The following is a 15,843-nucleotide window of genomic DNA, read 5'->3' as shown; positions in this document are numbered from 1 at the left end:
TTCGGAGTTTTCAGAGTGGTTTCAATTTACTTTGATAATTATGGCACGTAATTTAAAAACCCTAAAACTAACATTCACAAATTAAAAAAACAAGTATGGAGAAGCCTAGTCTACTTAAGGCAATACCTAACATGTCATTATTAAAGATGGCAATATAAATAAGGAATTAAAACATGCAATGAAACTCATCAATCTTCATCCCACACTAAAAATCGAGCTTTAACAATTCCAGAATTAAACAAAATTGTACTTTAAACCGCTTAAACAATATTGAAACAATATGAACACACGAACTTTAACAACAGAAGAAACCTAACTAATCAGACTTCAACCAAAAGTGACGAATTTTTGGAAAACTTCAAAACAAGAACAACTTTTTTTTTATTCTATTTCTTTTCTTTTTTATATTTTATTAATTTTTTATTTTTTCTTTATTATTTTTTTCAAGAAATAAAACGAATGTTAAATTGAAAGAACGATCACAAGCTCACTAATTTAAAATATAATAATAACTTGAATTCAAACAAGATAAGTAAATAAAAAGAGAATTAAACTTGAAAAAAAATTAAAACCACTGACAATATTTCAAATAAACTCTTCAAGAAATTTAATAATAACTAATAAAAAAAACAAAACATTCAGTTGCAATTGGAATTAAACTGAAAGAACACAGAAAAGAAGAACAAAAAGATAGAGAGAGAAAGAGAGAGAGAGAGAGAGAGAGGCAGGGGCGCTGTGTGGTGGTGCCCGAGAGTTGGCCGTGTAGCAGAGATTGTCAAGGAGCGCTGTGGCTGGCATGTGGAACTGGCTGGCTATGCTTTGAGGAAATGTTCGTTCGCGGGTTGGAGATACACTGTTGAGGGACTGGCGAGAGGAGTGCTGGGTGGGCTCTGGACGTCTCTGCTGCTGCTTTGTTCGCTGGGTTGTAGCTGGCACAAGGAGGCTGGTGTTTGCCGAGAGGCTGATTGAGACTGGCGAGAGGCTTGCTGGAAGGGCTGGAGGACTGATGGTGGAATTGGTTGCTGTCGTGGAGTTTCTGTGACTGAAAGGGCTCGGGTGGGGACTATTGTGCATTGCCCTGAATTGCGTCAGGGAGAAGGAGGAAGTGAGGAAGAAGAGAGGGAGAGAGGAGGATACTAGGGAAAGATGACAAAAGAGAAAAAAGATAAGGTAAAAGGTGTATTCAGACAAAAGCCAAAACGCAGAATGCAAGGCAAGGGAAAAAAACGGGAAAGAGAGGAACCCGCCTGGGCTGTCGCGCAGGGGAAGAAATAGGGGAGCTTAAATAGAAGTATTGGGTGCCCTAGACGTACGCGATACAACTGACACTCGCCCAGCCGATGCATGGCCGGTCCATCAAAATATTTTCAAATATATTTTTTTATTTTCTTATTTATATTTATTCTCTTTTCATCACAAATCTGACTCTTCTAGAGCCCTTTCTCATAAACTAAAAACAGTAAAGTCATTTAGATCCTCCTTCCTATTTCTCCAAAATTTGAATCAGTCTCAAAAAAAAAAAAAAATTCGGAGAGACTGAAAAGTATGCACAAATACAACAGGTGTCGGTTTGTTCCAGATTTCCTGCAACAAAAAATTTACAAACTTCATAAATAGTGCAATCACGTTCAAGAATGATGATTTTGGTAGTTTATTCCAAATATAGGCATTTTGGACTTTAAATAAAAATATAACGTAAAACTCGTGTTAAGATGGCCCAATTACGTAGTTTTGACGGCGTAGTTGTTTATCAGTAAGAAATATTGATATTTTTTCTGGAGGATTTGTTTTTCAGGATGTCATGATTTAGAACCCACGGGTTAAGGTTTAGAGTACAGTAGGACTTTTCAGAGATATAGGTAAGGGAATATGCTATGCTAGGAGATTTATTAACATTATCATCAAAAAAAGAAATTTTATATCCATATATATGCATGTATACTAGATATTATAGCAGGATATAAATTTTTAAAGTATGTGTGGGGCCTAAGTACATGATATTGATATGGATTTTTATGGCAATTTTTCAGTATTTCAAATTAATACATATATAGTTACAAAAAATTAGCAATTTTAAACAGATAGAATATGTGTACATATCCAGTTTTAATTCAGATGATTACCTAGACAATATATATAACTAGTATACAGATAGTTATTCGCGAAACATATATAAACATGTATATAGAACAAGCTATGTTTCCTAAATGTCATAACACTCAGGTGTATACATGAAAGAAAGTACAGATAGATTATATAGTGTAGGCTCAAGATGCTACAGATATTATAGTATTTACAGTACAGCAATATAGTGTTATGGTTATTTTGGAAATATAATGAAAACAGTATGAAATTAGGAATAGCTTCCCAAGAGGGGGTGAATTGGCTTTTCAAATAATTTTCTTTTAAATTCCTTTTGAGATACCTTAAACTTCCTTTATTTTCTTTTTAAACCAATTCTTGACTTGTTTGTTTAATTTTTTAAAATCAATCGCGAACTTAGTGACTTTTCCAATCAATAACACCAATTAAACAACCAATCATTAAATATATCTTCAAACCAAACACTTCATCAATTTATTTGTCAGTACAAGTTAAACAACAAACAACCAACCAAGATTATAAAGTATTCAACACTTTGATAATATAACAACTCAAGATGTTTTTTGTTTATATTTGCCGAATTTGACACCAATCCCTGTAGTGAATGAGAATTTAATGCTTGCTGATGTAAATCCTTGTATGCGATGAATCCAAATCACTCTCTCCAAATAGTTTTAAAGAAGCTCAATAAACTCTTGGTATAATTTATCTTTGGGATGTTAACCAAGTAACGTGCTCCCGTAAGGTTTTCCGCAAGATATGGTGTAACGCAACGTACTTCCCTTTTGGGTATTCTCCTCCGCCGCAAATCAAAATTAAAACCTCATAAGGTTTGTTTTGATTTCCAATATATTGTAGTTTATATGATTTTCAAATTTAAACCATCCACGTATTTAAATATGCTGAAATAAAGAGTAAGGAAAGAAAGAATGAGACTGGAGATTTTTTACGAGGTTCGGCTTATACCCAGCCTACTCCTCACCTTTGGCAAACTACCAAGATTCACAAGTTTCAGTTCCATTGACCAAGTGGAAGAAATACCGATTACAACACCCTGTCTTGGTTAATGCTAGAGTCCCGCCTTCTCCAAACGATATTCCCTCGTTCGGTCACTCCTTGCATAGGCTAGAGCCCGCTTCGCTAAGCAATATTTCCTTATGTAGCCAATGATCCAAACAACCCTTAGAACGTCAAAGAACTATAAGAAACACAAGATAAGATCTGCGTACAAGTATACTCTCTCAAAGAGCAAATTAGTACAATTTCAACACTATATACTTTGAATGTAAAATATCAATATGAAATACAATGAAACTCAAGTATAGAATTCACCAATATCCTTCTTAGAAGAGGATTAGCAGTAGGAACTCAGAGAAAGAAGGATCAGCACTTCAGAATTCTCAGCAAAAGAATTTTTCAATAAGTGAGCAAGAAAGCTTTTGAAGAACAAGAGTGCTTTCAGCTTTACAAGCAGATTTTTCAATTCATGGATGAGTTTTGATTTGCAAAACCATGTATTTATAGGCTTTCAAACTTGTTTCCATGTAGCAAAAGTTTTCTTAGAGAGTTTCCCAAAATTTTAGAAAATTCGAAGCTCAAACGGCTATATTTAAAACATTAGAATTTAAAAAAATTTCCCGTTGAATAGTGTTCAGATGATTAAAGGTTCGAGTTCAGTCATCTGAAGTTCCTTAAACCCCTTTAAAATAGAACTGCATACAGGGTCAGATGTCTAAAATCAGGGTTCAATCATCTGATGTCGCAGGTTTAGATGACTGAAGTCGCAAGTTCAGTCGTCTGAACTTGCTGCTGTAACTCTATGCCTGTTCTGTCTTGTTCTCTGTCAGCAATGACCCCGTTTCAGTGTTTTGGCCATAACTTTTTCTATATAACTCCAAATTATGTGTTCTTAGTGTCAAAAGAAAGCTAAGAGAAAAAACTACAACTTTTATGTTGATCACTTTTTAAACTAATAGTTTTTAATAGAGAAAAATTCACCTTAATGTAGCTGTATAAAAATTGACAGCAAATGGAAAACTCTTTTTGATGCTTTTCATTCCAAAAAATGACTCCAACCTTTTTAAAATAATTTTTGACCTTATAAAAATATTTTTCAGGTATTTTAAAAAGTATCTAGGTCTAAGTTAACCTAGGAGTTTCAAAATATTTCAAACGATATTTTAAACATTTAAAGTACTTACATGAAAACTTCTAAAACTTTTCTCATTTTAGGTTCTTGAGTCTTCATGTTTTTTCTTTGGATTGAGTCCATCTTTTCTTCAAGCTTCCATATTCTTTTAGCTTTCTCACTTTGCCTTTCTTGGGTTCTTTTGAATTTAATATGCCTTAACTTTCAACAACTCATTCATGTCCTCATATTCTTCAAGATTTCATATATCATCTTTAAATCCATGCTTTGACTCTTTTAAGCTTCATTTGATCCTTGTGAGCACTTTGACCTTAATTTCTCATATATGAGCCCTGAAATATCATTACTCACACAAATACATTAAATTTCACTTGTTTGTTAGTATCAAAACAAGATAACAAGATTTTAAGCCTTGTAAGGCCAACACAGTATAAAGAGTATAGTATGTATATATATAGTATCAAATCCCTGTGGAAAGATTACAGACAGATTCAGTACAGATATAGATTATAGAGTATGGTACCGTTGCTAATACAGATAGAGTGCAACCACATATCTCAGATAGTGTGTGGGTACCGTCAACCGTGCTCGGAGAGTATGCAGCTCCTTGGTTCACTGGGTTGAGGGAGCTGGTTTGACGAGGTAGCAGCCAATCCCGCACCTAGGAGAGTATACAGTTTGGCCGGACTGAGATAGTGTAGAGTATAGTGACTTTCCTAGAGGGCCAACCAGGTTAAGTCCCACCTACGGGTCATACAATCCTGTCATGAGGGGTCAAATCATGACATACAGAGTCACAGGGAAAGAGTACAGTTTTTTATATGTATACAGTTTTACCGCATTTTTTGTATATAGTATGATATAGCAGTATGAATGATAAAAGTTCAGATGATGCAAATGTTATAAGCTACTATACATGTGTTTTGTAGATTTTCCAGATCATGCAGTTTTATTTATTTTAATGTTATAATTTTTATGACTCGGTCGCCACACACTAGTAATAGCATATTTCCACTTACTGAGCGTTGACTCACCCCTTTACTTTAACATTTTTCAGGTGAGCTAACTAGGCGAGCAAATCAGGCTTGCAGATAGAGATCACTTGGTCACCCTAGTTATAGGGTAAGTTTGGTATAGGGTTTTGTATTTTTGGGGTAGTTGACACTAGAGAGAGAGAGAGGTATTTTGTAGCTATGGTTGAAAATACTGAATTCTGGTATTGTATATATATGTATATGTGGTTCTGTGATTTATGTTTTCCGCTGCGTAGGGGTGCTCATTATAGTCAAATATTGGAGTAATTTGTTATTATATAAAAAAAAATGGTGAGAATTTTAAGGATGTTATAGCTCACGCCCTCGGATATAGAGCCGAACACTCTTGCCAAACATGGCCAGCGATTTCACACACCCTCGGATATAAAGTTGGACACTTTTTCATACCTGGAACAACTCGGAACCCAGTTCATATTTCATTGCATTTCAACAAAATACAACTATGCATGCTTATAAAACCAAACAAACCACACCCATTTGGTAATCTAAAATCATGGTTTTCCAAACACATACAGTTAAACAAGTCAAGGCACGGCCATTCCTATAACACAATATATATCACAATATATTTATGATTTTTCAACAAAACCAGGAATGTAACCCGTCGCCCCATTTTCTCAAAACTGTAATCATGAAAAACCCAAAGTACTCGTTAGATCCCCCCAAATGAGTAATCAAAACACACACAGGACCGCGAACCACAGTTCTACCGAGTCCAATTTCAAAAATAACCGACATAAATCGAATCCCCTCACCTTTCCCCAAATGACAAATCCCAAACTCCAAGGCCCCTAAACAAGAACCGAGTTCCAAAATCTACAAACCATATTACAGAAGTTACTCACAACCCCGTTACCTACAAGACTACCGAATCAGAACTGAAAACCGAGCCTTGTCTCGATTTTGGGCCAAAACCTGAGAATACCCAAAACGAAAATCTGATCTGTAGAACTTGTAGAGAATCCTCCTCTGATCCTCATGGAAACATCATGTAAAGACCCGAAAAATTAAAATGATTGAAATAAAAAAAAATAGATAAAATAACAAATAAATAAATAAAAGGAATGGCGTGGGAAAAAAATAAAATTAAAGAAATTAAATAAAATTAAGATTAATTAAATAATTAAATAATTAGTTATTAAATTAAATATTTTTACATTGGATTTAAAAAAAACTAATTGAAATAAGAGATATATATATATATATAAAGTAAAAGAAGAAAGAAGAAAAAGAAGAAGTCAAATTTTTTTAATTGCATAGAGGCAGCCAAACCCCCCCCCCCTTGAATATTTTTCCTGCGCCACAGCCACCTCCATCTTCGTTTCTCTTATTCTCACAATTTCTAAACGAGTTTGAGTCAGATCGGGAAACAAAAGGTGCTGTTGGATTCTTGGTTCCACTGTTGACATTTCTACTTGAGCAAATTTTTCATGGGAATGACTTAGGTACTGCTCCTGGGGAAAGGTAATTTTTTCTCATTTTCCCAATTTCGCTGTTAATATGCTGTTAAATCGATGATCGGGTACCACCACATGGTCCTAGTTGCGATTGCCGTCATTTTGACGTGGATAAATTTTCAATTGGGGTTTTTAGGCCCCACTCCAAAGCGAGAGTGGGATTTGGAAAATTTGGTAATTTGGCTCTATTTAAGGGTATATTTATTTATTTAGAATTTATGGGTTTAGGAAATATTAAAATAATATTTTATTCAGGATTAATTACATGGAACTAGAATTTTTTATACAGGGTCCGGGAGAGCGCCGCAAGTATTTTTTTTGGAGTCCCTATCGGCATAATTCAAGAAATCAGGTAAGAGGGAAATTTATATATTAAATCAGGTTTTTCATGAATTAAAAAAGATCATGTGTTATTTATGTATATATGTGTTTATGTGGGTTTAAAATGCTAACCATGAAATTCATGTTTTCTGAGCCTAGGGTTGTTTATATAGTTATGTATGTGTGAAAGTAAATGAACGAAAGCGAAACGAATTTTCTAAGGAATAATGTAAGAAATGAAGTGTATTTTGAGTATATAAATGTTAAATGTGAGTTGGCTTATTTTATGAGAAATATGTGTGAATGTTACTATTAGATTGTGTGGCATGAGAATCTGTACAAATTATATGTTAAATGTATAAGATGTAGGCTAAGTAAGTAAAGCAATGAGAATAAAATATGATATGGATAATGTTGCCTGTGTATGTTAAATGCAACCATATAAAGGTACGACAGTTGAAAGCTAGGTCAGCAGATTCTAACGCATTTCTATAGGACTAACTGTAGCAAATTTTAGCGCATTTCTATGTAGACTAACTAATGATGGCTAAAGAGCGACTGTAGTACAAAGGAATGAAATAAAAATGTTATGAAATGAAATGACAATGAATGACAATTCAATGAAATGAAATGTGAAATGTGAATGATATAAATGGGAAAGAGTCACTTAAAGTGAAACACAAGGAAATGTTATGAACATGAAAGAATGTAAATGATTGAATAACGATGGAAAGAATGATGTATTATGATATTAGAAGTATATATGTATGTAAAACATGCTATGATTGAGCGAGGCATACTCTTCGCCTGAGGGCTTGCTGAGTAAGACGAGTGCACTAGTAGCTTCAGATGTGGTAGTAGCTGTATAACGCACTAGAGCAGAGGGAACTACTTGTATGGATGGGTAGAATTCCCTATCCTTAGGGCATTTGCCGGTAAACTGTTGTTGAATGCGTGAGTACGAGATCAAGTTAACACTTGAAAGCTTACTGAGTAAGGTGAGTGCTCTAGTATGCTTCAGTTGTGACCTTCAGGTTACCTAATTATCAAAGTAGAGGGGTGCTACTTGTATGGATATGTAATCACCCATATCCTTGGGTAATCTTGTTGGTAAACCTTTGCATGTGATTGTTAGGTTCAGAAAATGACTTTCAATATTATGTTAATGATTTGCAAATATTATAAAATGATATGTATAATCTCATGATGGTCACACGTTGAGTTTAATATATTGTTTATTCCCTTACTGAGATGTGTCTCACCTGAATATAAATGTATTTCTTTTTCAGGACATCCTTGAGGTCGAGCTTTGAGAGCTCGAGGTTTTATAGCATTATTGGGAAATAGAAAAAGAAAAGGTATATTTCTATGTTAATTTTGGGGAATGTAAATATTTATGTTTTATATCTTTATGTTTTAAGGCTATTAAGTAAGGAATGATTGTGAAAATATTGAATTGTTTTGGGAGTTATGTATTTATGGAAATGTAGGTGGTAGATAATTTATTATGGATTATAGATAGATTTTAGAAAACTTTGGTATTATAATTAGGAGATTATATTTATGTTTTCCGCTGCGTATATGTTAATTATGGATTATCAGGGATTTTATCAGGTATAATGCGCCAGACCCGGGTTTAAGTGTTCGGGACGTTACAGATGGTATCAGAGCAATGTCTAGCCAGAAGTGTGATTAATTTCACATCGCCTGGATATGGAAATGTTAGAGTATTAGGTTAAAGATGATTTATACCAAAGTACAGGAAATAGTTAGGATAAGGATGCTAGATGGATAGGTTAGATTAGGTGTTGAGAAGTAGGTATAGTGTATGGAAGTATAAGATTTTGTCTTATAGTTTGGAAGCAGAAATCCCTTGGCGAACTTCTGTGATTTTCTGATTCAGTCGATGGTTTCAGAAAACTACAGTAAATCCATTAACGGTGATGTTTCCTAGTCATGAGATTAGTCCTTATATCCACATCCTATACTCTGGTATGTACTCATAACTAAGCCTAACCAAGTCTACAAGATCTAGTAACCTGGTTAGCTCTAATACTAAGTTGTCACGCCCCGAACCCCGAAATGGGACTTAGAGGTAAAAATGTAACCTAACATGTCCCTGTATCATACAAATCATCACAGATATAGTACACTGGATGAGGGTCCGACCCCGTGGGGTTCCCAGGCACCCTAAACACATCCAATCACAAACATATACGTAGCGGAAAAAAAGTCATTTATATCAACATATGCAGTACCATACCAGAGTTTATATACAAGCCAAACACAGCTCTATCCAAACGTACGAACTGGGTGCCCAAATACAACACAAAATGGCAACCCAATATAACTACAGTCTAACACTTACCCAAGCGCTAACACAGTACACCGGCCCACTACACTCCCTACACCAGGACGCTAGTTCTGGTTACTCGAAGGACCTGTAAAAATGTACGTACAGTAAGGGTGAGACACCTCTCAGTAAGGAAGAACACAGGATATATCGGTGTGTGGCATTTGAGTGTTATCATGATGCAACATGAATGCAGTTAAATGCAAATCCAGTACTAATTTACACAGTGCATTCACGCACATATACGACAGCCATTTATACGCAGCCTCGTCACAATACACACACATGATCAGTAACCTAGTGTCGTCACACCCATAAGCTCGAAGCCGATCCGACATTCCGTCGTTGGCCCATAGCCAACTCGTGAAGCATGGCACCACCGGCACATGGCTAGTCCTCGACTCCCATGGCATCGTACCGGCGCTAACTGGTGGATCCACACCCTTCAGCCTGATCTGCTGGAAAGGCTCACACCCTTGAATATAGAGCCGATTACTCTTACCTACATGGCAGGCGATAAACACACGTCCTCGGATATAGAGCCGGTCACTCTCAGTCCCTGGAATCATTAGAATCGCGGTCCCATCAGCAATTCCGCATATCACACACACATGCATGCTCATATAACCAAACAAACCACACTCATTTGGTAATCTAAATCATGGTTTTCCAAAAAAATACAGTTTAAACAAAGTCAAGACACGGCTATCCCAATATCACAGTATAAATCACATATATATTCGGTTTTCAACAAAACCTGGGATTCAGCTCGTCGCCCCCTTTTTCCTAAAACTGCAATAATGAAAAACCCATAGTTTTCCCCGTTAGATCCCCCCCCCCCAAAAATGAATAGCCAAAACACACATAGGACCCTAGACCACAGTTCCACCAAGTCTGATTTCAAAAATAACCAATATAACACAGTTTCCCCTTACCTTAACCTCGAAAGCAAATCCCGAACTCCAAGGCTCCTAAATAGCGAACCAAGTTCCAAAAACTATAAATCACAGTACAAAAAATACTCACAAGACTGATATCTACAAAACTACCATATCAGAATTGAAAACCGAGCCTTATCTCGATTTTTTGCCAAAACTTGAAAACCTCCGAAACGAGATTCCGATCCGCAGAAGTTGTAAAGAATCCTTCCATGATCCTCGTGGTAACTTCCGTTTCCCGATTCTAGCAAAGATCGGTGAAGAATTCTAGAGAGAAGGAGAGAGTAGAGAGAGTTTAGAGAGAGAGAGATAAACTTGAAGTAACTTAATTAAGAAGTAAAGGAAATTTCCTTTTATAGCCCTTGACCTGGCCCAATTTCGTCGACGAAATGGTACCTTCGTCAACGAATCCTTCACAGAATTCGTCGAAGAATCGGTGGCCTCGTCACCAAAGTCTGATATTTCCAATTTCCCAGACCTCTCGGCTTCTCCTCGTCGACGAAACTCTGAATTTCGTCAATGAAAAGCCTTCTACCTTCGTCGACGAATTACAGTTTCGTCAACGAAGTCCGCAGAATTCCATTTCTCACGGTTCGAGTTCTTACAAAAACTGATTCGTCTGTAAGTACGATTGGTCTGCCAAACCTGATCCAAACTACTAGGAGGGCACACTACTCTTCTCTGAGCTCAATCGACTATCCAATCACCAACACTCTATCTGAGACGTGCGCTGGCACTAATTTAAAATAATAGTTACGGTACCATACTCTGAAACTGAATTAATCAGTGCTGTAAGTTGTGGAAAATGGATTGGTGGCGTCCATGAAAATCATTCTACAGAAATTTATGTGTTGGCCCCTAAGTTCTACGTGCTTGTCTTCATTGACTTTTCCTTCCTGTCAATGGCTACTGATTAGAACTACCAGTCTCCCACAGCCTCCCTGGTTTATATTTTTTTTCTACTGGGTCAGAATAGGTGATGAGTGGTTTATATATGAAACGCGCACACACATATAAATATATGAAAATTTTGGAGTTTCTTTTGCAAAACTAAATTTAAAACCCAATTTCGTTTTGAACCCTCAAGAATCCGAAATTTCTGCAAATTTACCAAATTTAGGTCCAAATTTTCTTCTTCTTTCTTTCTTTCCTCTCCCACTCATTTTGTTTTCTTTTCCTCTCTTTTTTCTTTTCCTGTTTTGCTCGTTCCTTGTGCTCCTATGAAGGCAAATGGTACTTTGGATTTGGTCCTTTTAAAGTCAAACCTGAACACTAAGATTCCACAAATAGTTTTTAGAAAAGTCCTCAAGAATTGGAAAGCCAACCAAACAGAAGCAAGAAATAACCCAAAAAACCAAAAAAAAAACAAAGGTAGAAAACATTGTAATTGGCAGGTATATTGAATTGAATTCATGCAGGGACGGCTTAAAAGTCAAGGATTTCCCACCATTAGTCAGTTGTTCAACCTCTCATTACGCATGCATATTTATTAGTCATGTCTTCTTCTCATTGGCCTTCTTGATACCAAGAGACATAACATTGTCAAGTTTCTTTCCTTCAATTATTTGGTCTAAGAATTCACCTCTCTACTGTAAAAATATGTTCAAGGGAAGGTTCCGCGTGGAGGGCGAGAGCACTCAAGGTCCTCAAGATGTAGAGTCGGGGCGTCGTGCCTACGGGGATTTGGAGTTTTCACGGTGAGGCAGATGGTTGAAGGCAAATTTTGCAGGTGAAAAAAAGTATCCATAACCACTGCGTAGCCTAACTTTTACATTAAATAAGAAATGTCATTTCCGTACTCCTCCCATTTGATTTGTAAAGAATCCTCTCCCTCGGACCAACAAAAAATTGATAAACTGGTTTGTGATCTTATAGCAGATACAAAGACAACTGGGTGTTGCAACAAGACCATTGATAAATGAGCAAATCACATTTGATTTGCAGAAGGAATGGTCTAGGAATATCCTATCGATTCTATTCTATTTCCGCATACCAAAACATGTGGTTATAAAGCATTTGTTAAGATGATGAGATCACTCCCATTCCTTTTGACACAAAGAACAAGAAGGGGAGGGGGGGGGGGGGGGGGGGGGGGGGGGCTAGCATGTTCTAATTCTTGTAACTATATGGAAATGGACATGGGGGTGAAGGAGCCTCAACAATTCCTTCAAGCATGAGCAGAACTCTCTTCATGGTGGGTCTCAGAGATGGGTCTTCCTGAATGCACCAAATGGAAACCATCACTAGCCTCTCCAGCATCCTCCTGTCATTGATGGCGGCCTCATCATTTTCAACCAGAGCTTCTAATGTACCCTCCGAGTAGCAGTCATAAGCCCAGTCGGTCAGAATCGCTCTCTCTTCTCCACCAATCTCCATATCGACGCTTCTTCGACAGCATATAATTTCCAGCAGCAAAACCCCAAAGCTGTACACATCCACCTTCACAGTGATGGGCATGTTCCTGAACCACTCAGGAGCAACATACCCTTTTGTTCCTCTAATGGCAGTGTAGGTTTGGTTCTGATCCACGTAAAGAAGCTTTGCCAATCCAAAGTCCGAAATACGAGCATTGTACCAGTCATCGAGGAGTATGTTCTGAGGCTTTATATCACAATGGATGATCTGGGTACTGCACTCTTCATGCAAGTAAACTAGTCCTCTTGCAATGCCGCACGCAATTTGGGTCCTTTGATGCCAAGTGAGCTTCAATTCCCCAAAGAGGGAGCTTGCAAGAGTTCCGTTGCTCATAAATTCATATACCAACAACCGGTAAAGTCCTTCATCGCAAAATCCAATCAACCTCACCAAGTTCTTATGATGAGTCTGGCCGATAATGTTCACTTCAGTTTTGAACTCCTTGTCCCGTTCTTGAACCACTCTGTCTAATTTCTTGACTGCAACAAGAGTGCTAGAGCCAAGTTCTACAACCCCTCTGTAAACAATGCCAAAAGCCCCTCTTCCCAATTCTTCTTTGAACCCGTCTGTGCCATCTACAAGCTCTTTGTAAGTAAAATTGTGTAAAGTTTTCTCAATACCTGAGTCACTTTGGGGAGTTCTTGTTACTTTCTTGTGGTAGATGAAGAAAAACCCCAAAAAAATTGCTCCCATCAATACAAAGTTGATGAGCACAGAACTGCCCAGGAGCACTGATATTGCTAGGATCAAACCGTTCTGGTTTTTTCTGTTTGGAGCTGAAGGTTGCGGATTTTGTGTCGGAGAATTCTCTTTCTTGAATTTGATGAAAGCCTTTCCATTGACACTCCTGTTTGATCTCCCATTCGAAAGCGGTAGCTTCTTCTTCCAGCATCTATTGTCTCTCAAAATGACAACAGCACACATGCAATCCTGCAAGCAGGATTCTTTACACTGTTGTTCATTATAAGGAGATAAGAGCTCATAATCCGAGGTAGGCCAATCGATATCCGTTATGGTGTCCATGCTGTAAAGATTTTCTGCAGAGCTAGCCCCTTCTATGCAGCCTTCCATGAAATCTGGTTTGCAGCCTCTGTACTCATCCTCGGGATCGGTGACAGAAAACCCTCGAGGGCATGCACAAGTTGGCCTCTGATCAATTCCAAGACTGCAGATTCTGTTGTACCCACACGCTCCACTTCCTGCACTTACTTGGCTGTTCATGCAAATATTGTCCGGTATGGACCAGAGGGCAGTCCAGCTTTGATTCCCCGTATTGGAAGCCATAGGGCGATAGAATTGAGTAAAGACTCCATCAAAATTGAGAGTTGCTCTGTGATAAAAGTCCCTAGATGAAGGAACCTGCCCTGTTGTGAGATCAAAACTTCCACCATTCCTTCTCAAAATGAACAAGTAGCCCGATTCATTAAACACCACTCTGTTACCAGAATTTGATGAATTCTGTTCGTCTTTTGTGCCACTGAGATAGTAAGGTTCATTGACAGACTCAGTGGGAACATTTAAGGTTGCAAGCGCGAGATCACCATCGTCGCTGCCCAAGCGAAGTCGAAACCTTCCTTGGGAAAAGTTGGTCTCAGTTTTCCTTGAATAAAGTCGATCATCCCTTTCCATTGCCTGTCCAGGTAGGAGAGTATCAGTAGGATGCTTGAAGCTTTCCCATAGTCTTTCAGAACTTCCATCTTCAAGAACAAAGTTCCCTGTATCATTCATAACACCTCGCAAGACCCTGGTAATAATGGGATCAGAATTCCATAGATTTTCTCCCTGAGGTCCGGTGAGCACCAGTCCTCGGTCAGAAGTAAGCTCCACTTTTGACCCTCTCGGAGAAGGGACATAATCCTCTTTCCTCGCAAACCAGACTACTGTTTTTTCAGGTATCTTGTCAAACCATATGGACAGCAAGAATATATCCTCATTGTCATCAAGTTGGCGAAAGCCAAAGGCAAAATTTCCAGATCGAGACTGCCAAACGGAGGCCTCTTCTGTTGCAGTGAGGGACGAGCCGATGGTTACCGTACCATTGGCTTGTGCAGTGGCAAAGCATGGCAACAGCAGAAGCAAGAAGAGGACTGCTTGAAGAGGAAGAGAAGGAGCCATCGGTAGAGGCATTAGTCTTACTGCATACAATTACGCGAAACAGATGAGATTAAATAAGCTTAGCTGGCAGGCTAATCAATATCAAGCTGAACCAATGCCTTGGTATCTTGCGTGGAAAATGGATTGATGTACTTTCCAGGAAAATCATTCAAGAAAGTTTGTCTCCATGAATGCTGAGAAAACCAGGTTGTGGATTTAATTCCATTTGTTTGCCTTCTTAACATTTTGCCTCCTCTCAAAGAAGACTGATGAGAAGTACGTGTCTTCTACGGCCAACGTGCTTGACCGCTGGAAGATGGGTTCAGGGTATTGGGTTATTTCCTTCCAAGCGGGGAAAAGCCTGGACTTTATTAAAAGCCCAAACATATGTCTTTTAGTGTGAAAACAGGGAAATTATAAAAAGAGATGGGAGAAAGGGAGCCGTCACTTCTCAAAAGAAAGAAAAAAAACGTGATTTTTCTCATGCTGTTTAGATTTCAGCAAGACTCTAATCTCACTTCGTTTGTGGTCTGATCGAGCTGAAATTTGGAGGAGATGTTCACGACTCAAGGAGCTACAATTTGAATGGTTGAGATCGGATTTGGAGCTCGGAAGTTAAGATTTTTACCCGTGAACAGTAACCACGAATTTGCTATATTCTCTCCAATCCTCTTTGTATTTTCCAAGATTGTCGATATCTTGATGAGATATATTTGTAACCTCTAATTCAGATTAAAGAAAACTTAGTGTACCCATTATTTGATTGATAGTAGAGGTTTCAACTGAATTAGGTCCCATAATTTTTCTTCCTCACACTGGGGAAGTTTTCCAAGTAAAAAATTGAGTGTGTTTCTTGTGGCTTGGTGTGATTGATTATTTTTCTTATTATTTTCAGCACGTATAAAATTAGATATACACTATATTTGCTTACATATAGGGAAAAGAATTATTCCGCTAT

At 37.7% G+C, this 15,843-nt stretch overlaps 1 protein-coding gene across 1 annotated transcript; it reads right to left on the bottom strand.

The window, feature by feature from the left end:
• Window positions 1-12,224: 12,224 nt before the first annotated feature.
• Window positions 12,225-15,340, bottom strand: LOC131147132 (G-type lectin S-receptor-like serine/threonine-protein kinase LECRK4). The gene has a single exon (XM_058096925.1). It carries the CDS (start codon window positions 14,916-14,918, stop codon window positions 12,486-12,488), a length of 2,433 nt encoding a protein of 810 aa, XP_057952908.1. The 5' UTR covers window positions 14,919-15,340; the 3' UTR covers window positions 12,225-12,485.
• Between the last annotated feature and the right edge of the window lie 503 nt (window positions 15,341-15,843).

Source organism: Malania oleifera, unplaced genomic scaffold (assembly GCF_029873635.1).
Source record: "Malania oleifera isolate guangnan ecotype guangnan unplaced genomic scaffold, ASM2987363v1 ctg168, whole genome shotgun sequence".
In the NCBI taxonomy this organism is placed as follows: Eukaryota; Viridiplantae; Streptophyta; class Magnoliopsida; order Santalales; family Ximeniaceae; genus Malania; species Malania oleifera.
The sequence above is the reverse complement of the archived record's forward strand: the minus strand, read 5'-3'. Positions and strand labels throughout refer to the sequence as shown.

What these genes read in the sequence shown, in the direction of transcription:
- LOC131147132 (XM_058096925.1), bottom strand. Translation starts at nt 14,918, where the DNA reads ATGCCTCTACCGATGGCTCCTTCTCTTCCTCTTCAAGCAGTCCTCTTC.